Source organism: Bombina bombina, chromosome 12, assembly GCF_027579735.1.
Source record: "Bombina bombina isolate aBomBom1 chromosome 12, aBomBom1.pri, whole genome shotgun sequence".
Lineage (NCBI taxonomy): Eukaryota > Metazoa > Chordata > Amphibia > Anura > Bombinatoridae > Bombina > Bombina bombina.
The window spans coordinates 102,335,237-102,356,367 of NC_069510.1; the positions used below are offsets into that span (position 1 = coordinate 102,335,237).

Consider the following 21,131-nt stretch of genomic DNA (forward strand, 5'->3'; position numbering starts at 1 on the left):
CGCTTGCTGATTGGTGGCCCAGTCATTACATAACCTTTGTACAACTAGGCTCCACCTTGGTGCTTTTTGCTTGCACCTCATTGTGTGTGTGTGTGTGTGTGTGTGTGATGGCCTTTAAACTAATTCCCCTAATTCTGATTCATTTGTTCATTTTTGACACTGCCATGTATTTTCCGTTAGTTAATTGACTAATATTTACTCCTGAGAGTCTTTTTTTGTTTTTTGTTTACCCTGTCTTCCTTTTCTCACCTTCTCCTCCTTGCAGGTCCAGAGAAGGAGATTGATGTAATCGACGTAACCAGACAGGCCGACCTGAAAATGAAGCTGAAGGATTTTGTGAAATATTACAACAGCCCCAAAAGAGAGAAAGTGCTGAATGTAATCAGCCTGGAGTTTTCAGAAACAAGGTCTGTATGCTTTGAAGTTTCTTCTTTTGGTAGGAGAAATAGGGGCAGTAGACAAATAACGCCCCTATGACTCTACTGCACGTCCCTAATCCATTTTAAATTTTTCTATATACAGCTATCTTCTGCCTCTGTGGGCTCGATGTATCAAGCAAGGGAGGACAGGGGCGCTTCTGTCCGCCCCCGCTCTCCTCTGGGGAGCCGCAAACTGCTGTCAGAATTTATCATTGCACACAAGCGCTATTTTGCAGTCCCGCCCCACAGCCAATTACACTCGGCAAGAGCTGTCAGTCTCCCCGGTTGGATGAGACCGGGGAGATTGAAATCCTCCACCTAAGAGATGTAGCAGAGGGTAAAGAATCAGCGGTCTGATGACCACTGTTTGATAAATCGTGACTGCAGGTTCTCTTGTGAGAACCTACAGTCATAGAGAGGCCAAGGGCTTGATAAATCGAGCCCTTCGTGGTGTCCTGCCTACAGTAATGTTCTATAGAAACCAAACTAGTTTCTGGGTTTAATGCTTCTCTCCTGTGAAATGTGATTATAGGTTGTCTAACCTGGTTGAAACCCCAAAGATTGTGCGCAAGTTGTCCTGGGTAGAGAACCTATGGCCGGAGGAGAGTGTGTTTGAGAGGCCAAATGTCCAGAAGTATTGTTTAATGGGAGTGAAAGACAGCTACACAGATTTCCACATTGACTTTGGAGGCACCTCCGTTTGGTATCACGTTTTAAAGGTGAGTATGCCACTGACTGTGACTTGTCTGAAGTGTATACAAAGAAAAATGCATTCTTGTAGCGCAAATTAAGGGATGGAGAACCAGATAAGTGACTTAAAGGGACAGATAGACCATGCAGTTTTAAACAACTTTCCAATTTACTTCTGCCATCTATTTTGCTTTGTTCTTTTGGTATTGTTTGTTCAAACGCATAATTAGTTAGCCTTAGGAGCAGCGGTGCACTACCTTAAACTAGCTGCTGATGGGTTGCTGTGTATATATATGCCTCTTGCCATTGGATCACTCAGTGTGTTCTGCTAGCTTCCCCTAGTGCATTATTGCAGTTGAGCTGACTGTGTTTTGCAGGGTTTAAACACAATTAACTTCAAGCAGTGGAATACAAAGTGTTGTGTCAGAAAGCATTTTCTCTTTGCACATTTTTTCCTTTTTAATGTTATGGTTTGCTTCCACATAATTAGACACAATTCGTTGTTTTGGAGTACGTGGCACACAATTAGTAATTCTTCTTACTCAAGCTCAGGGAAGTAGTCATGTCCCCTAACATGTCTGCTGGCTTTCAAGAGAGAGAACATTTCCTGGCTGCTGACTCACAAAGGATGCCAAGAGAATGAAGCTAATATGATAATAGATGTAAATCTGAAAGTTGTTTAAAATTGTATGCTCTATCTAAATCATGAAATAAAGTTTTGGGCTTCATGACCCTTTTACTTGGCGAGGGGTTACATGGGAATGTCATAACATTGTCCTTTTCTGTGACCACATAAGGGGAATTTTACTGGGTTATAAAAGGCTTTTGTCTGACTTCTATAATTAATAAACCTGAACGGATGTATTTGTTGAAAATTATTTTTAATTTTTTTTAAAGAAACTGAGATAATCAAATGTTGCTGGTTTTTATCATTATAAGCTGCAGCCACACATTTCTTAGTTTCCAGGGAAGGGATTCTAAAAATGTAGGTGCCTTAGATTATGGTCTTACAGGATTCGTACACTAACGCTACTGGGAGTTGTTCACTTGGTCTGTTTCATTCTAATATTTACAAAACCGCCTATAAGGAATACTGCTAGAATGTTTTCTCCGTGATAACGGGAAGTGGGATATAGGAAACGTGGGTACTGGGAAAAATGCTGAGTCTTTGTTTCCATATCGTTACCAGGGTGAGAAGATCTTCTACCTTATCTGTCCCACCAGCACTAACTTGTCTCTGTTCGAATGTTGGAGCAGCTCTTCCAATCAGAATGAGATGTTCTTTGGGGATCAAGTGGATAAATGTTATAGATGTTCGGTCAAGCAGGGCCAGACACTTTTCATCCCCACAGGTGAGCAGGGTTCAGCCCCATGTTACTGATATTTGGTATCATGGCAAGACCAGTAAAGCTAATTGTCTCTATGTAGGATGGATTCATGCTGTGCTCACGCCTGTTGACTGTTTAGCCTTCGGAGGAAATTTTCTGCACAGCCTGAACATTGCTATGCAGCTCAGGTAGGTGAGCAGAATAAACGATGGGGGAAAACTCAGACATCATGGAGTCTTCTTGCCCTCACATTTGACATTAGTGCTAATTTTCTCTCATTCCTATAGAGCATACGAGATTGAGAAAAGGCTGAGCACCGCTGACCTCTTTAAGTTCCCAAACTTTGAGTCCATCTGTTGGTATGTGGGGAAGCATCTGCTGGACACTTTTCGCGGTGAGTCTGTTAGTCTGCTGACTCTAGAGGGTTATCCAAGACATAACCAGTGACATACTAGTATTCTGTTATACACAGAGTTAGGGCTTCCTTGTCTTTTTGTTGTAGTAGACTTGTGTTTCTGCTGACTGCCCCCTAGTCACAGTGTATGTCTGTATCCATAGGGCTGCGAGAGAACAGAAGACACCCGGCTTCCTACTTAGTTCATGGAGCCAAGGCCCTAAACACGGCATTCCGATCCTGGACCAAAAAAGAGGTGCTTCTTGCCATACACACAGGCATATGATTTTAGGGGAGATTTTATCCAATATATTAAGTCAGAGCTAAGGCATTGGCTGATTGTTTGTAGCTACTATGGTAAAAATGTACATTTTAAAAGACCATAAAGCTAGATCCCCCCTAAAGCTTCAGTACTTGCCCTAATTCTTCACATTTCTAAGTTTAGTTTGTTCTTTATGTGCATCATATATAGTAACACATTGTAGAAATTAGTAGAAAGATTATTGAAAGGTCTGTTTCAATTTTATGTTAACAGTATAATAAATAAAAATAGTTTTTTTATTTTAATTATCTTGAAAAGCTGTTGTTGCTAAACATAACATGATGAAAATCATCCAATAAGTGTGAAAATATAATTGTATGATTCTCCTACATATTTAACATAAGGAACTTTTGCAGTTGTGTTTAGCGCACCTTGTTTGTAGCATGCGGTGTGGTAACGTGAAGTGACGTTGTTGGTGACATTACAGTACTTCCTGGCGCGTTTCGTGAGCTTCTACACTTCTTCAGAGGGAGAATCCGAAGCCATCCTTCTCAGCTATTTAGTACTAAGCTGGAAGGAGTGGCTTAATTTATTGCATGTTAATTTTGAGAATTTTTCAAGCCGATTATTTCCAGACTTTTCTTTTTTAGAAAAGCTTAAAACGATATTTAAAAGTTTTTGGGGACAAACTGTTTTATTAAAATTTGGGGGGGGCAAACTTTTACTAAAAAAATCTATATTGCATATCATGTTAAAAGAGAGTGAAGATTGTATATGTTTACATAAATAAAAAAAAACAGATAATTGAATAAAGGACTTCCTAAATATAAAGGCTTTTGTATAAAATATATATATCACTCTTTATTTGTGAGAACGAATGTATCACTATAGTTATTCCAAAAACTGCTTAAGGCTAAGTTTTATGAACTCCTGCAACAAATATTGAGGGGATATGAAATACGCTTAAAAATTAATTTATAACTTAAACCTACCAGCTCATCAAATTTCGTTTTAAGGTTTTCCCCTCCAAGCAGAACATGCTGTGATGTGAGATGTCATCACAGAAAATGCAGAATGTCTGCAGAAAGAATGGGAAGCAGGCAAGAACTGTTGACGCTTTTACTTTGTAGTGCTGCTCCACATCCGGCTATTCTCTTCAAGCAGCACTGTGCTCTGTCTGCACTGTGTATGTTTTCCTTAACACAGTGCAGCCAGACCAAAGCATCTATTTGAAGAGAACAGTCAAATACGGAGCAGCGCTGCAAAGCAGCGGCACATTGTTTGATTACTGTCTCTCAGGGATTTTGTTTCAACCCTGCTCACTAGCCTTTCCTGGTTTGTAAAGCTGTGATTCATGAAAGTGCAAAGAAACATTTTAAAAAGTTAAGAAAAATTATTTCTTTGCAGCTAATTTTCAATGAAATATTCAACTGCTGCAATATATTACATTTCTCTTGTAAGGTGTATCCAGTTCACTGATCAACCTTTACTTGTGGGATACTCTCCTCCCCAACAGGGAGCTGCAAGAGGATCACCCACAGCAGAGCTGTCTATATAGCTCCTCCCCCAACTGCCACTCCCAGTCATTCTCTTGCAGCTCTCGACATGGGTAGTTGCTAGAGAGATGTGGTGCATTAATGTAGTTTATCTTCAATCAAAAGTTTATTATTTTCAAATGGTACCGGAGTTGTACTATTTTAGCCTCAGGCAGAAAGTTGAAGAAGAGTCTGCCTGAGGTTTTTGATGATCTTAGCAGTTTGTAACTAAGATCCACTGCTGTTCTCACACATAACTGAAGAGATGAGTAACTTCAGCTGGGGGAATGGCGTGCAGGGTCTCCTGCTCTGAGGTATGTGCAGTTAAACATTTTTCTAGAGAGAGGATAAGCTAGAAAATGCTGTCAGTACCTGATTTATTTAAGGTAAGCCTGATTACAGTGATTTAATAACGACTGGTATCATGCTTGCTGTAAAGGGTAATATTTTTGTTATTTACTCTCATTACTGAATAGATATAACGTTTGCTTGATGTATATAAACGTTTATTACAAATGGTGATAAAACTTTATTCTGGGGCCCAGTTTTTCCACATGGCTGACTAGATTTTGCCTAGGGATAGTTTTTTATGGCCCTCTCACTGTGAGTACAGGTTGGGAGGGGCCTAATTTCAGGCCTAAATCGTGCAGTAGTTTTTGCAGCTTGAGACTTCCAGCTTCTCTGAAGGAGTCCACTGAACATATAGGACCTTTCTAAAGGGTTTTTGTGCCTTCTAAAGTAGTTGTATGGGCAGGTAGGGCCACAGCAGAGCTGTGGCAGTTGGTTGTGACTGTTTAAAAACGTTTAGCGTTTTTTTTTATCCGGTTTTGAAACTAAGGGGTTAATCATCCATTTGCAAGTGGGTGCAATGCTCTTTTAGCCTATTATACACTCTGTAAAAATTTCGTAAAATGTACTGCTTTTTTCACTGTTTTGCAGTTTCTGTGATTGTTTTTTTCTCTTAAAGGCACAGTACCGTTTTTATTTTTTGCTTGTTCACAGTTATTAAAGTGTTTTACAAGATTGCTGGTCTCATTACTAGTCTGTTTAAACATGTCTGACATAGAGAAAACTCATTGTTCATTATGTTTAGAAGCCATTGTGGAACCCCCTCTTAGAATGTGTACCAAATGCACTGATTTTACTATAAGCTATAAAGATCATATTCTGGCTTTAAAATATTTATCACCAGAGGAAACTGACAAGGGGGAAGTTATGCCGACTAACTCTCCCCACGTGTCAGAACCTATGACTCCCGCTCAAGGGACGCCCGCTCTAGAGGCGCCAAGTACATCTAGCGCGCCCATAGCGTTTACCTTACAAGACATGGCGGCAGTTATGGATCATACCCTTACAGCGGTATTGTCCAAACTACCAGGGTTACAAGGAAAGCGAAACAGCTCTGGGACTAGCAAAAATACAGAGCACTCTGACGCTTTAGTAGCTATGTCTGATATTCCCCCACAATATGCAGAAGCTGAGGAAGGAGAGCTTCTATCTGTGTGTGATTTTTCTGACTCAAGGAAGATAATTCAACCTGATTCTGATATTTCTACATTTAAATTTAAGCTTGAACACCTCCGTGTGTTGCTCAGGGAGGTTTTAGCTGCTCTGAATGACTGTGACACCATTATGGTCCCAGAGAAATTGTGTAGATTGGATAAATACTATGCAGTGCCTGTTTACACTGATGTTTTTCCAATACCTAAGAGGTTTTCAGAAATTATTACTAAGGAATGGGATAGACCAGGTGTACCGTTCTCTCCCCCTCCTGTTTTTAAAAAGATGTTTCCCATAGATGCCGCTACACGGGACTTATGGCAAACGGTCCCTAAGGTGGAGGGAGCAGTCTCTACCCTAGCGAAGCGTACAATTATCCCAGTCGAGGACAGTTGTGCTTTCCTAGATCCAATGGATAAAAAGTTAGAGGGTTACCTTAAGAAAATGTTTATTCAACAAGGTTTTATTCTACAGCCTCTTGCATGCATTGCCCCTGTCACTGCTGCTGCGGCCTTCTGGTTTGAGTCTCTGGAAGAGGCTCTACAGGTAGAAACCCCATTGGATGATATACTTGACAAGCTTAAAGCTCTTAAGCTAGCCAATTCATTTGTTTCTGACGCCGTTGTTCATTTAACCAAACGGCTAAAAACTCAGGTTTTGCTATTCAAGCGCGTAGGGCGTTATGGCTTAAATCCTGGTCAGCTGACGTTACTTCAAAGTCTAAGCTTCTCAATATTCCCTTCAAAGGACAGACCCTATTCGGGCCCGGACTGAAGGAGATCATTTCTGATATTACTGGAGGAAAAGGTCACGTCCTTCCTCAGGATAGGTCCAACAAATTAAGGACCAAACAGACTAATTTTCGTGCCTTTCGAAACTTCAAGACTGCCGCAGCATCAACTTCCTCTAATACTAAACAAGAGGGAAATTTTGCCCAGTCCAAGCCGGTCTGGAGACCTAACCAGGCTTGGAACAACGGAAGGCAGGCCAAAAAGCCTGCTGCTGCCTCTAAGACAGCATGAAGGATTAGCCCCCTATCCGGTAACGGATCTAGTAGGGGGCAGACTTTCTCTCTTCGCCCAGGCTTGGGCAAGAGATGTCCAGGATCCCTGGGTGTTGGAAATTGTGTCCCAGGGGTATCTTCTGGACTTCAAAGCTTCTTCCCCAAAAGGAAGATTTCACCTCTCACAATTATCTGCAAACCAGATAAAGAGAGAGGCATTCTTACATTGTGTTCAAGACCTCCTAGTTATGGGAGTGATCCACCCAGTTCCAAGGGAGGAACAGGGGCAAGGATTCTATTCAAATCTGTTTGTGGTTCCCAAGAAATAGGGAACCTTCAGACCAATCTTAGATCTCAAGAGCCTAAACAAATTTCTCAGGGTCCCATCCTTCAAAATGGAGACTATTCGAACCATCCTACCTATGATCCAGGAGGGTCAATATATGACTACCGTGGACTTAAAGGATGCTTATCTTCACATTCCGATACACAGATCATCATCGATTTCTCAGGTTCGCCTTCCTAGACAGGCATTACCAGTTTGTAGCTCTTCCTTCGGGTTAGCTACGGCACCAAGAATCTTTACAAAGGTTCTGGGGTCACTTCTGGCGGTCCTAAGGCCGCGGGGTATAGCAGTAGCCCCTTACCTAGATAACATTCTGATACAGGCGTCGAATTTTCAAATTGCCAAGTCACATACGGACATTGTTCTGGCATTTCTGAGGTCTCATGGGTGGAAAGTGAACGAAGAAAAGAGTTCTCTGTCCCCTCTCACAAGAGATTCCTTACTGGGAACTCTGATAGATTCTGTAGAAATGAAGATTTACCTGACAGAGGCCAGGTTGTCAAAACTTCTAAATTCCTGCCGTGTTCTTTATTCTACTTCTCGCCCTTCAGTGGCTTAGTGTATGGAAGTAATCGGCTTAATGGTAGCGGCAATGGACATTAGTGCCATTTGCCCGCCTACATCTCAGACCGCTGCAACTCTGCATGCTCGGTCAGTGGAATGGGGATTACACAGATTTGTCCCCTCTACTAAATCTGGATCAAGAGACCAGGGATTCTCTTCTCTGGTGGCTATCTCGGGTCCATCTGTCCAAAGGTATGACCTTCCGCAGGCCAGATTGGACAATAGTTACAACAGATTCCAGCCTTCTGGGCTGGGGTGCAGTCTGGAACTCCCTGAAGGCTCAGGGATCGTGGACTCAGGAGGGGGCACTCCTTCCGATAAACATTCTGGAACTAAGAGCGATATTCAGTGCTCTTCAGGCTTGGCCTCAGCTAGCTGCGGTCAGGTTCATCAGATTTCAGTCGGACAACATCACGACTGTAGCTTACATCAACCATCAAGGGGGAACAAGGAGTTCCCTAGCAATGTTGGAGGTTTCAAAGATAATTCTATGGGCAGAGATTCACTCTTGCCATCTATCAGCTATCCATATCCCAGGAGTAGAGAACTGGGAGGCGGATTTTCTAAGTCGACAGACCTTTCATCCGGGGGAGTGGGAGCTCCATCCGGAGGTGTTGGCACAGTTGATTCAACTTTGGGGAAAACCAGAACTGGATCTCATGGCGTCTTGTCAGAACGCCAAGCTTCCTTGTTACGGATCCAGGTCCAGGGATCCCAAGGCAGCACTGATAGATGCTCTAGCAGCTCCTTGGTCCTTCAACCTGGCTTATGTGTTTCCACTTTCCTCTGCTCCCTTGTCTGATTGCCAAGATCAAGCAGAAGAGAGCTTCAGTGATTTTGATAGCACCTGCGTGGCCACGCAGGACTTGGTATGCAGATCTGGTGGACATGTCATCCTTTCCACCATGGACTCTGCCGCTGAGACAGGACCTTCTACTTCAGGGTCCTTTCAGCCATCCAAATCGGATTTCTCTGCGTCTGACTGCTTGGAGATTGAACGCTTGATTTTGTCAAAGCGTGGTTTCTCCGAGTCGGTCATTGATACCTTAATACAGGCGCGAAAGCCTGTCACCAGGATAATCTATCATAAGATATGGTGTAAATATCTTCATTGGTGTGAATCCAAGGGTTTCTCATGGAGTAAAGTCAGGATTCCTAGGATATTATCCTTTCTCCAAGAAGGATTGGAGAAGGGCTTATCAGCTAGTTCCTTAAAGGGACTGATTTCTGCTCTGTCTATCCTTTTGCACAAACGTCTGGCTGAGGTTCCAGATGTTCAGGCGTTTTGTCAGGCTCTGGTTAGAATCAAGCCTCTGTTTAAACCTGTTGCTTCACCATGGAGTTTAAATTTAGTTCTTAAAGTTCTTCAAGGGGTTCCGTTTGAACCTTTGCATTCCATAGATATTAATCTCTTATCTTGGAAAGTTCTGTTTTTAGTAGCTATCTCCTCAGCTCGAAGAGTTTCGGAGTTATCTGCCTTACAATGTGATTCCCCTTATCTCATTTTCCATGCAGATAAGGTAGTGTTACGTACCAAACCTGGTTTTCTACCTAAGGTGGTATCTAATAAGAATATCAATCAGGAGATTGTTGTACCGTCACTGTGTCCTAATCCTTCTTCGAAGAAGGAATGTCTATTACACAATCTTGACGTGGTTCGTGCTTTAAAGTTTTATTTATAAGCTACTAAAGATTTTCGTCAAACATCTGCATTGTTTGTTGTCTACTCTGGACAGAGGAGAGGCCAAAAGGCTTCGGCAACTTCTCTCTCTTTTTGGCTAAGAAGTATAATCCGCTTAGCTTATGAGACTGCTGGCCAGCAGCCTCCTGAAAGAATTACGGCTCATTCTATTAGAGCGGTAGCTTCCACATGGGCTTTTAAAAATGAGGCTTCTGTTGAACAGATTTGTAAGGCGGCGACTTGGTCTTCGCTTCATACTTTTTCTAAATTCTACAAATTTGATACTTTTGCTTCTTCGGAGGCTATTTTTGGGAGAAAGGTCTTACAGGCAGTGGTGCCTTCCGTTTAAGCGCCTGCCTTGTCCCTCCCTTCATCCGTGTCCTATAGCTTTGGTATTGGTATCCCACAAGTAATGGATGATCCGTGGACTGGATACACCTTACAAGAGAAAACATAATTTATGCTTACCTGATAAATTTATTTCTCTTGTGGTGTATCCAGTCCACGGACCGCCCTGTCATTTCAAGGCAGTTGTTTTTTATTTTTAAACTACAGTCACCACTGCACCCTATAGTTTCTCCTTTCTCTTGCTTGTCTTCGGTCGAATGACTGGATATGGCAGCTAGGGGAGGAGCTATATAGACAGCTCTGCTGTGGGTGTCCTCTTGCAACTTCCTGTTGGGAATGAGAATATCCCACAAGTAATGGATGATCCGTGGACTGGATACACCACAAGAGAAATAAATTTATCAGGTAAGCATAAATTATGTTTTTAAAAATTGTTTTATTCTCCATTTTATTCAATACATTGCAATTGAGCTGTTGCTTTAGTATAACTTCCTAACTTTAAAATTGAATTTAATCACTGCAGAAAGGTAAAAAAGTTTTGCCTCTGGGCTCCTTCCAGCTTAGTATTAAATAGCTGAGAAGGATGACTTTGGATGTAGATGCTCATGAAACGCGTCAGGGAGTCCTGTGACATCACAGATAACGTCACTTGCGGTTGTTGCTCGGCTTGCTAAAAAATAAGCTACGCTAAACAAGACTGAAAAAGTACCTTATGTTTAGGAGAATCGTACACTCTTATTTTCATTTTTTATATATGCACTCATTTTGCATTTGTGTGCGCAGCTATTTTGCATGCATAAAAGTTGTGTATGCAAACCTTTTGCTCATGGAAGTATATTGCAAAAATGATTCTATCTCAAACTGAAATGCACCTATGCATATTTCATTTTTGACCTTTCTATCCCTTTAATGTACTTTTTAACCATAATCGGTATGTTCTTCACAGAAAATGTTTCCTGCCGGGTGGCATTATGAAGTAGTCAGTTGTGGGCGGTGTAATATTTTCTATTATATAATTTTCACCTTTCTAAAGCACAACTTAACTGCATAATTTAACATAAATGTATTTAACAATAATTTGCAATAAAAAATTAACATTTTTAATATTTGCTAATTTAAGCTAAATATTGGCTAAATCTTTAGCTGGGTGTTCAGTAAAATCAGCACCCTCTAAAAACACTGATTATTTTTGCTGGGTTAGTGTCGGCTGCGCGCTGTCTATTGTATTACTTTAGCCCCTTTTAGGAAGCATTGCTCAGACTTTGGTTCTCTTTACAGGCTTTGGCAGATCATGAAGAAGAGATCCCAGAGACTATATTTACGTCTCAACTTATAAAAGACCTGGACCGTGAGATTCGGCTTATGGAGGTAAGTTTGTGTATGCACAAGGTATTTCTACCATTTGTATGTTTACCTGTAGCTATCAACTATCCTAACCCAATCATCACACCTTCCTGCACAGGATATCTTCCATCAAAACATTGAGAAGACTGGCAATCCCTTGGGTCTAACGCGAAGCTCTCCTGCAGGCACCAATTCTCCCTCCAAAGCGTTCCCTCTACTGAAGGGCTCCAAGAAGAGGGGCATGAAAATAAAGGAGCAGGTGAAGAAAGGGGGGCGGAGGGGCAAAGAGATGGATGAGGTCAGTCCAGAGCCGCCTGGGACCCACACCCATAATTTTCAAAAGAAAATACTGGCATTCAAGAAAGAAAAGGTGATTGCAGATGTTGGCATTTGCAGACCTGTGTCGTCGTACAGGCGGTGCTAGATACAACAGGCGATGACTGACTGTTGTATGCAGATGCTGCTGGAAGACCTTTTCCTGCTGTATATAGGTTTTCCTTTGCCTATACATTTTTGTTCTCTGTGCACACTCACTTAGCTGCGGATTGTCTCTCTTTGTAATATGCCATCTTTGCTGTCCCAACTCTTATATTCCTCTGGTGTGTTTGTGTATTCTCAGATGGAAGCGGCATCATTGGATTTCGTAGATGAGAAGCCCCAGAGCTGTCTCCTTGATTTGGGCACAACAGAGAATAAACTGAGGATGTTGCTGGCGAACGGTTCCAACACTAGGTGTGTTCTGCCTCTCTTCCCTCTTTCCATAACCATAACTCAAGTGCTGTTTATTTGCTGGTATACCGTTTGTGGGGGTATGCAGCTGATGCCGTATATCTAGGGAATCTTGTTTATTCTGAGTATTGCTTTGATGTTATTCTGTATGTGGGAAATTGAAGTTTTGGGTTTTTATCAAAGCATATCTGTAGCTGAAGTTTTCTTCAGAGGATTCATGTTCAGACTTCAGTAATCTGAAGTCTTAACCTTTCAATTTAAAATAGAACATCTTCGCTCCTTACTTAAGGAAGTCTTAAAGGGACAGTCTTCTCCAGAATGTTTGTTTAAAAAGATATATAATCCCTCTATTACCCATTCCTCAGTTTTGCATAACCAACACGGTTATATTAATACACTTTTTACCTCTATGATTACCTTGTATCTAAGCCTCTCCAGACTGCTCCCTTATTTCAGTTCTTTTGACAGACTTGCATTTTAGCCAATCAGTGCCCTCTCATAAATAACTCCACAGGAGTGAGTACAGTGTTATCTATATGGCACACATGAACTAGTGCTGTCTAGTTGTGAAAAAACTGTCTAAATGCACTGAGATGGTGCATGGTGGTCTTCAGGGACTTGGTAATTAGCCTATTCCTAGGTTTAGTTTTCAACAAAGAATACCAAGAGAACAAAGCAAATGTGATAATAAAAGTAAATTGGACGTTTGTTAAAAATTGCATGCCCAATCTGAATCACGAAAGTTTAATTTTGACTAGACTGTCCCTTTAAACCAAATGCTCCAGAAAACATTTGAGGTGAGAGATTTGCAGGAAACTAGAGGATACATTTTAGTCAAACGTGTAACAATTTAGGATACATGTTTTAATCATTGTTTCATAGAAATAGATCAGTTAGTTGTTTACCTGTGGTCCCCATCAAATCATAGTGTTGCAAGTTTATCCTGACAGCCTTACGTCCGGTTATTACTAGACAAAATGATGTATTAAAATCAAAGATTAGCCTGATAATGTGTACATTATCATTTATTAGTTGTTAAATATAGAACATATACCTGTAAAGATTTACTTTCTATAAAGTATGGGCGCTGCCGTGTTGGGCTCTAGACTTTCTCCTTATCTATCTCTTCTGCTGAGGGCAGTTAGGAACAGATATAAAACAGGCAAGTGTGCAAACAAGGCTGTGTGAAAGGAGCTATCTGGGTTTTTACAGTCTTCTTTGCACACAATCGTGTATCCCATGTTTATATCTGTTCCTAATTGTCTTCAGCAGTAGAGAGAGAGAAATGGCAAACCTAGGTTAAAAAATGGTAGCACCCATTACTCTATAGAAACTCCAGTAGAATTGAGAAAACAAACTATGTTTAAAGTTAAATTACAGGAAAAGGGGAAAAAAATAAATGAATGAAAGTAAATTGCAAAATCTTGCCCCCCCCCCCAATCACACACATACATTTAAATATGCTTTTATTACAATCTCAAACTGTTTGATAACCTTTTTAACTGTTTAATGCAGATCCATCGTTCTTTTAAGGGGCCACCTTCACTAAGTAGAAGGCCTGTTACTGGTCGAGTAATATAGTCCCCCCCCTTTGTATTACATTTAGTTTGCAGAGCATAATAGCAATGTCAGGCGCTGTACTGCAGGTTCCTAGGATGTGATGCCGGATGATTGTATTTAATGCACACGCTAGTGCGCATCACAAGGCACAAGTAAGACAAAAAGCACTGGGCTGTTTCATTTACACGATTATAAAGTAATTTCTGGGCACCCACATAAAGGCAAATGTACAGCTTTGTGTGTAGTAAGCTGCAAATTACGTTTAATTGCGAGAGACTGTCTGTGACCAGGGCATCATTCTCATCCCACTAGTAAGAAGGTGCGAATAGGAGCCGGCAGCAGGAGTCAGGTGTTAATGAGCAAAGCAATCAAGAAAGAGGAGGATGAAGACGATGAAGCAGACTTGTCCCCTGGGGATCCTTCATACCTAGATTCCGAAGACGACTTGCAGATTGACGAGACCCCTCGCAAGGAGAGAAAGCCGCTGCTTCCAAAGAGGAAGCTTAGCCGTATGTAGCGCTTGTCAATGTTTATATTCATCCCTCTAGATGCATTATGTTGTAAAAACTGAAAGTTCCCCTCCTACAGAATTATTAGTAAATGTCTTTTCTCTCAGACAAGTTTATTTTTCTCATGTCCACTGACTGCGTAGGAAAAAATATTCATATTTGCAAATGTTTTATTATTTCTTTTTAGAATTTCCAAGAAAACTGCCGCGGGCAAAACCATGCTCTGACCCCAACCGTGTACGGGAGCCTGGTGAGCTGGAGTTTGATGTGGAGGTGAGTAAAATTGGGCTCACCTAGGGATGTCACAGTTGTCACCTATGTCTGTGGTTTCTAAGCCCTGCATTTTATGTGTCTACAGGAAGATTACACTACAGATGAGGAAATGGGTGGTGCAGATGGTGATCATTTGGGAGCCAGCAGCGGAGGAATTTTAGACCTCTTGAAAGCTAGCCGACAGGTTGGGGGACCAGACTACTCACCTGATCATGAGTAAGAAGAGTTAGTTTTTGAGCAGAATTTATCAAAGCAATTCTCCTAAAATTGCACCTATATATCTGCATTCATCTGAATCCTCTGATTTATTAATGCAAAGTGCGCCTAATTTTGGGCAAGTCAGACTATACATTCCTCTCACCTAGTTTGCCAAGGCGCACCAGTGCACTTAAAAAAGGTTTAAATTCGCATTTCCTAGAGTCCGCCTTAGCATTAGACCGAGTTACCAATTTATTTTTTTATGCCTTTGGAGAACGCAAAGTTCTCCTACAAATAGGCGCATTATAGTTCTCCATTGGTACTGTGGAGGACAGCATTAGAGATCATTATGTATTTGAGCTTATGTCATGTTCACATCTTTTTCTGATGGAATACTTTCTGATTCTAGCAGGTCTATCTTTCACTAGATACATTTGCCAAATATAGAACGCAAAATAGCCCCACAAAGAACAAGAATTCTATTAATAATTTGAATGTGTTATGGTTATATAGGGTCATTATTTTAACAAAGTTAAAGTAAAAATGTATTGTAGTAAGCCACCAAAATTAATGTGTAAATTTGCCCAATGTAAAACGCAAATGTAATTACTTGATGAGGGCAAAAAATATTACCTATAAAAAAAAACACTGGGTTCAAATAATAAATCAGGAGAACTTCCTTTCTTTCTAATGACACGGTGAGTCCACGGATCATCTCTAATTACTATTGGGAATATCACTCCTGGCCAGCAGGAGGAGGAAAAGAGCACCATAGCAAAGCTGTTAAATATCACCTCCCTTCTTCCCTCCAACCCCAGTCATTCTCTTTGCCTACGTTAAAAGCAAATAGGTGGTAAAGTTTAGGTGTTTGAAAGAAGATTCTTCAATCAAGATTGTATTATTTATACGCAGAGCAAGTTTGTTCTGCTCCTTTCTGGGGTCTAGCCGTAGCCCATGTCAGTCTCTTCAGTAGAGCAGTGGTGGCTTTTAAGCGATTGGGAACTTATGTGGTATAATCCTCACTGCGCCTCCCAAATAGTTGTTACTGACCTAACTTGAAAGCCTGATTACTCAGTCTTTCTTTTTTTTTCAACATGTCCATGTGAGGGAGAATACCTCTCAAACGTAGTGAGCTGCCCTGCTGCCAGGCAGATTACATTGAGGTAAGTGCTAAATTTATTTTTCAAAGCAGGTAAAAAGAAAAATATTGGCACTTTAACAGTTAGCTCTGTATGTGACATCAATGCATTAATCTTATTAGGGGTTAATAGGCTAATGTGAGACAGTTTGTGCATTTATCAGGTAAGCATAAATTTCGTTTTTTCCGCATTCAGAAATTAATCATACTCTGTATCTGCATTTTTTTTTTTTTTTTTTTATAAATTTGTGCCTCTAAGGACGAGCTGTAGAGCTCTCTGAGGAAAATACAAAGGACAATTCTCCTAGCCCAAATCTAGCCTTTTGTTTCACCCACAGTAGTAGTTTTGCGTTTTATGCTGTGGCAACGAACCATAATGTTAAAGGGACATAACAGTACAGGATGTGTGTATCAAATATGGTGTTTCCTTATGCAAGTGACCTTACTAACGCTCTTGTGTGTATTCCCAGTTGTGTTTTCTGCTCTCCCCCCCCCCCCCCTTCTAGGAGTCACTTGTTCCCTGGTACTCATTAGAAAGGCATAAGGGCAAATTGATCCAAGATTTATTTTTATAAACTTTATTTTTGAAAGCTGTACAAGAAAAGACAGACCTATGAATATTCACAGGACTTGGTTATATAGCATAAGGGTACGTTTTTTCACATTACTGGAATTGCAATTAGTCCATGTCCGTAATCTCTTCACTTATGTGAGGTTTTGTAGTAGTCCATCCATTCTCCCCAGCTATTTTTTTTTTTTTTTTAAATCTATTTTTGAGATATTAGAATTTCTAAGTACAAAACATTTGTCCAGTTACAGTAAAAGTACAGGAGTATAATATATGCAGGTTGAGAAGGAGAGAAAAAAAAAAAAGTTGCAGAGCATACTGTAAGTTTGTGAGTCCATAGGTGTGTATAACATTAAGTCCTTTAAAAAGGGAAAGAGAAATGGTGATATAGAAATACAAGCTAAGGTTCCCAATATATATGAGTGTCTTCATCAATGTAACAGAATATGGAACACAAAGAGATAAAACAATTTCAAATATAGGTATGCAGTATACGCAACTATCTAACAACCAATGAGAAAGTAAGTGGACTGAGCTTAAAAGGATCTCTTTTTTTTTTTTCCAGGTTGTCTATGTTTAGTGTGTAATAGTAGATGAAATAGATATAGAGTTGGGGGAGTTACAGCAAGCAAGAGCTGTTCGAAGATAAAAGGGAGGGGGTGTGGGGGGGCGTGGTGAGCTATTGTTAATGCGAATATAATAGTGAGGCTTATGAACAGGAAGGGTTCCCTTGTGGTCATTGTAAAGTCTATAACATGTAACTTAGAGCACTATCGCTAATCATCCAACACTTCATAGGCAACCATAGATTATAGGAAGTGCACAACAGCACAAGCCATTGGCTAACATCTGAAATGTAAAACATCAAAAGCATTGTCTCAGGAACAATTACCCAGGAAAAGTTACTATAAAGGACATTTATGAAAAGCGTTAGACATACATAACGATAGTTCAATTCCCAGTTATTAATCACTGTATGGAAAGATGAAACTAGGTCTGTATGTGATTAGAGGTGTCTAAACCCTTCACCTTCTTAAGATCAATGGGCGCTTCTAAAGTCTAGCTAACTATGGATATGATCAGGGAATCTTATAATAATGATAACATAAAGTTATATGCTTAAGGGAGAAATACTATTATTTGGGAGTCTGTTTTCTCTAATAGCAGAGTATGGGGTCAAAGGTTACTGAGGGTGAATGAAATTATTTGTATGTATCAGTGGAGGAGGACCAACACCCATGTAATGCGCTAGTTACTGTCTACTTCTCCCACTATAAGGGTACTAAAATTGCAGATGTGGTATTTAGGTTATAACTAGTAATGACATCTACATATATGAATAAGACATTAGTACAGAGTATGCAGCCAAATCATGTCCTCAGTGGTGCCGCTGCTGTCAATGTGATAGGTATCCTTAAAGCTGTGTATTTTTCTGTGTTGGGAGAGCACGCTATCTGGTTATCCTAAATAAAACTGAAAGCTTATTAGCAGCTGAGCCCTCATATGTGGTAATTAGGTATAATACTCCATACAGAAATAATTAAAAGTAAGGCATTGCATATCCTATGCAACAGAGGTACACCAATTAAGTAAAGTCAGATTGAGTATAAGGAGCCTATCCTAAGAGCAGAGTGCAAATCCACAACCCTCAATAACACATCAGAGTCTAGGTGTATGTGATAGACTAAATGCGTAAATTAATAAAAAAACACCTACATGTTTCACAGGCATAAATAACAGCGCAGTTAAGAGTCTATATAGGAGTGACAGGAGTCCTAGTAGGACAAAAGGTACTCTGCAATCAGTGCTGTCCATTAGTTGGGAACATCTTCAGTAATCCAAGAGTAAACGCATATATGTAAATATAAACAGAATAAACATGCATTCTCTGTACAATAAACATGTTCTATAATAATAAGAAATGCACGGGGTGCTGGCAGTCTCAACCTTAGTGAGTTAAAACTATTCAACTGTGTTAGTGTCTGGTGTAACAGACCTAATAGTCTGTCAGATCAGCATTGCAACTATCCTCCCGGATCAAAAGAGTTAATCAGCTGTCCAGTAGAAGTTTGCATGGCTGCTTTTCTGAAAAGCCCAAGCTTCTCATAACCCTGTAAAGAAGCTGTACCAACGTTGCTGTGGTTTATTGTGGATATATGTCTAAATAGTGAAGCTTGGGTAAGCAAAACAGTGTGCCGTTCATCGGATCTCAGTATTGCGTTGGGGAGATCCCTTAGTCGTCGCTGTGCGGGTGAGTCAGGTTTTAACTGCGACCCCATGTTTAGCTGAGTGAGTAGTCGGATCAGGGAGTTCAATGTGGATCCAGGCTGGTATGGCAGTGTAGCTACTCCGGGAGGAAACCGCCAGGGAGAGGGGTCTATTTCAAGTGTGGACATCTCAAAAGTGACACCTTCCTCCATGTCTAACAGGCTGATCGTACCATCGGATGACGGGTAATTAGGAGGTCTGGGGGTGTGCAGAGGGACGTGTCGCGAGGCGCCTGCATATTGCTTCGTAAGAGTTTGAGGATCTGAATATTGCTCCTCCCGGCACTGCTTCCCTGATGTCTTATCTTGTATGGTGTGAACATTAAGGCGATCCTCCCTGGAGCCCAGCGAGCGGATGTCTAGAGTAAGTTGAGTACAATGCAGGTCCATCCACTGTCCTAGGCGTTCAAGAAGGGCCACTACCATATCCATCTCACTCTCCATAATACACTGTGGGCTTTTAGCGATGTAGAGGTGTCAGATGTGTGCTTCTATAAGCGTTTCAATAGTATAAATAGGTGCCTCCCACACTTTAGCTTATTTGATCAGAACTGCAAGCGAATAGTATAAGGATCAGCGTGGAAGGCCTCCGTCTCACATTTAGCTGCTGACGCCAGTAAACTCCATTTGTGGCGAGATGAGCATGAATTTCGAATGTGGGTATTTTCAGCAACCCAAATATATGATTAATCTGGTCAGACTATAGATGTCATCACATGAAATCCTTAGTTTAAATTATCAAACGGCGGAGCTGCATGATTTTCTGTCTTCCATGGCTGCCTCTTGGCTACGCCCCCCTCCTCCCCAGCTATTTTAATAACCAACATTTAAATTAAATAAAATTAAAGTACAAGTTATAATAATTATCTAATCCAAAAACATTAAACATAAAAAACAGAAAATTAAAGAGCAATCCACCACAATTTTCCTATTGTAGGTTCCTAATTGTCTGTAGTCCCAACTAGGTGCCTGGATTCAACTTTGTGAGACATTTTTAGTCTCTAGAGCTTTGTAGTCCACTTGTGCCGTCTAGAAAAGTTTGTAGTCAGTCCATCAGATCTATTCTATTGACTTCCCTAGTTATTCATCTTATGTGTGTATGCCTGGGTTAAATGAAAGACCACTGTACATGAAGTTGTCTCTCTAGAATGTATTCCGTGTCTTTTAGTGGGTGCAAAATTTGCTTTTGATTATCAATTGGTAATGTAAGTATGTAATGCTTCATTTCAAGATGAATTTTCTGGTTCTTGTGATTGGTTCGCTTAATGTGTCCCATTTTTCTTTTGTTAGTTGTTGGGTTAAGCTATTTTTAAGTTTGCATAATGTGGGTATTTTATGGGATGTCCAGTGTTTAAGGATTAATTTCCTTACTAGGAGGATAATGGTGACAAGGAAAGGTCAAAATGGTAGTGTAGATTTCGGTAGGTCAAAGAAAATAATTTAATCTGTACACAATTGAATGTCTATATGTGTGAGTAATTTGAGCCGGTATTCTATCTTGGCCCAATATTGTGTAATATGCGGACAGTGTTTTTTTTTTTTTTTTTAAATGCATTGTCTGGCTCTGGGGATCTACACTTTGGGCACTCCTTGTCTATGGAATGGTTCAATTTTTTAAGGATACGAGGAGTTATGTAGGCTTTATGTAAGAGTTTTTTGTATGGTCTTCTTGTAGATCTGCTGAAAGTGTTGCTGTCTTAACCAATTGCAAGCTTTTCTGAACAAGATTAGTCTATATTTGTTCCGCTGATGGGTTAGACGATTTATCAGCTTATTTATAGTCTGTGTATTTATTGGTTGCAGCAAAATTTGATATAGGAAGGAGAGAGAGCGCAGGCCGTTCTTAGACAATGTTATACTGGTGTCAAGTCCTTTATGGCCCCTCATCCCTGTATGTGTTTTAGTTAAATGGGTAATATGTTTAATCTGTAAATACGCAAAGTGATGAGCGTTAGGCAGTGAGTGTTCCCCTCTTAATGTTTGAAATGTTTTTATCTCTAAATTTCCTCCTGTAAGGACTTGATGTATTGATTTAACCCCCCTCTCCCTCCAAATACCAAATGTCTTAGTTGTAAACCCTGCAATAAGGTCAGGGTTACCCTTAATGGGTAAGTGTCTGGAACAAGTGTTGTCGACTCCTAGCCATTTGTTTAATTGTCTCCAGGCTCTTAGAGGCTCATTTAATGGCATGAACTTTCCCACTATGTTGGAAGCTTGTGAGTTAGTGAGGTGGGGTAACATTGCCAAACACCAAGGAGATATCATTGCTCTCTCCGGTCCTGGGATTGTAAAACAATCGCCTTCCCCCAGCTACTCCAGGACAATCTTACCCAGAGCCGCCTAATTATATAGTTTGAGATTGGGAAGACTGAATCCTCCGCTCTCCATGGTCGCAGTCAGATCATTAAGGCCGATTCTGTGCTTTTTTGTTCTGCCAAATGAAATCTGTTATTGCTTTGTTAATAAACTTTAAGT

General features: G+C 40.6%; 1 protein-coding gene across 2 annotated transcripts in view; it reads left to right on the forward strand.

The window, feature by feature from the left end:
- The window catches only part of PHF8 (PHD finger protein 8), a 95,972-nt gene that overhangs the window by 18,170 nt on the left and 56,671 nt on the right, over positions 1-21,131 (forward strand). Inside the window, exons 6-17 of one of the 2 annotated variants that reach the window (XM_053695342.1) lie at positions 266-407; positions 952-1,138; positions 2,299-2,461; positions 2,538-2,625; positions 2,725-2,831; positions 2,996-3,087; positions 11,349-11,438; positions 11,533-11,784; positions 12,034-12,146; positions 14,016-14,212; positions 14,400-14,485; positions 14,571-14,701. In XM_053695342.1, coding sequence (XP_053551317.1) covers positions 266-407; positions 952-1,138; positions 2,299-2,461; positions 2,538-2,625; positions 2,725-2,831; positions 2,996-3,087; positions 11,349-11,438; positions 11,533-11,784; positions 12,034-12,146; positions 14,016-14,212; positions 14,400-14,485; positions 14,571-14,701 — 1,648 coding nt within the window. The remainder of the gene's footprint in view (positions 1-265; positions 408-951; positions 1,139-2,298; positions 2,462-2,537; positions 2,626-2,724; positions 2,832-2,995; positions 3,088-11,348; positions 11,439-11,532; positions 11,785-12,033; positions 12,147-14,015; positions 14,213-14,399; positions 14,486-14,570; positions 14,702-21,131) is intronic. The other variant, XM_053695343.1, reaches the window with a different exon arrangement.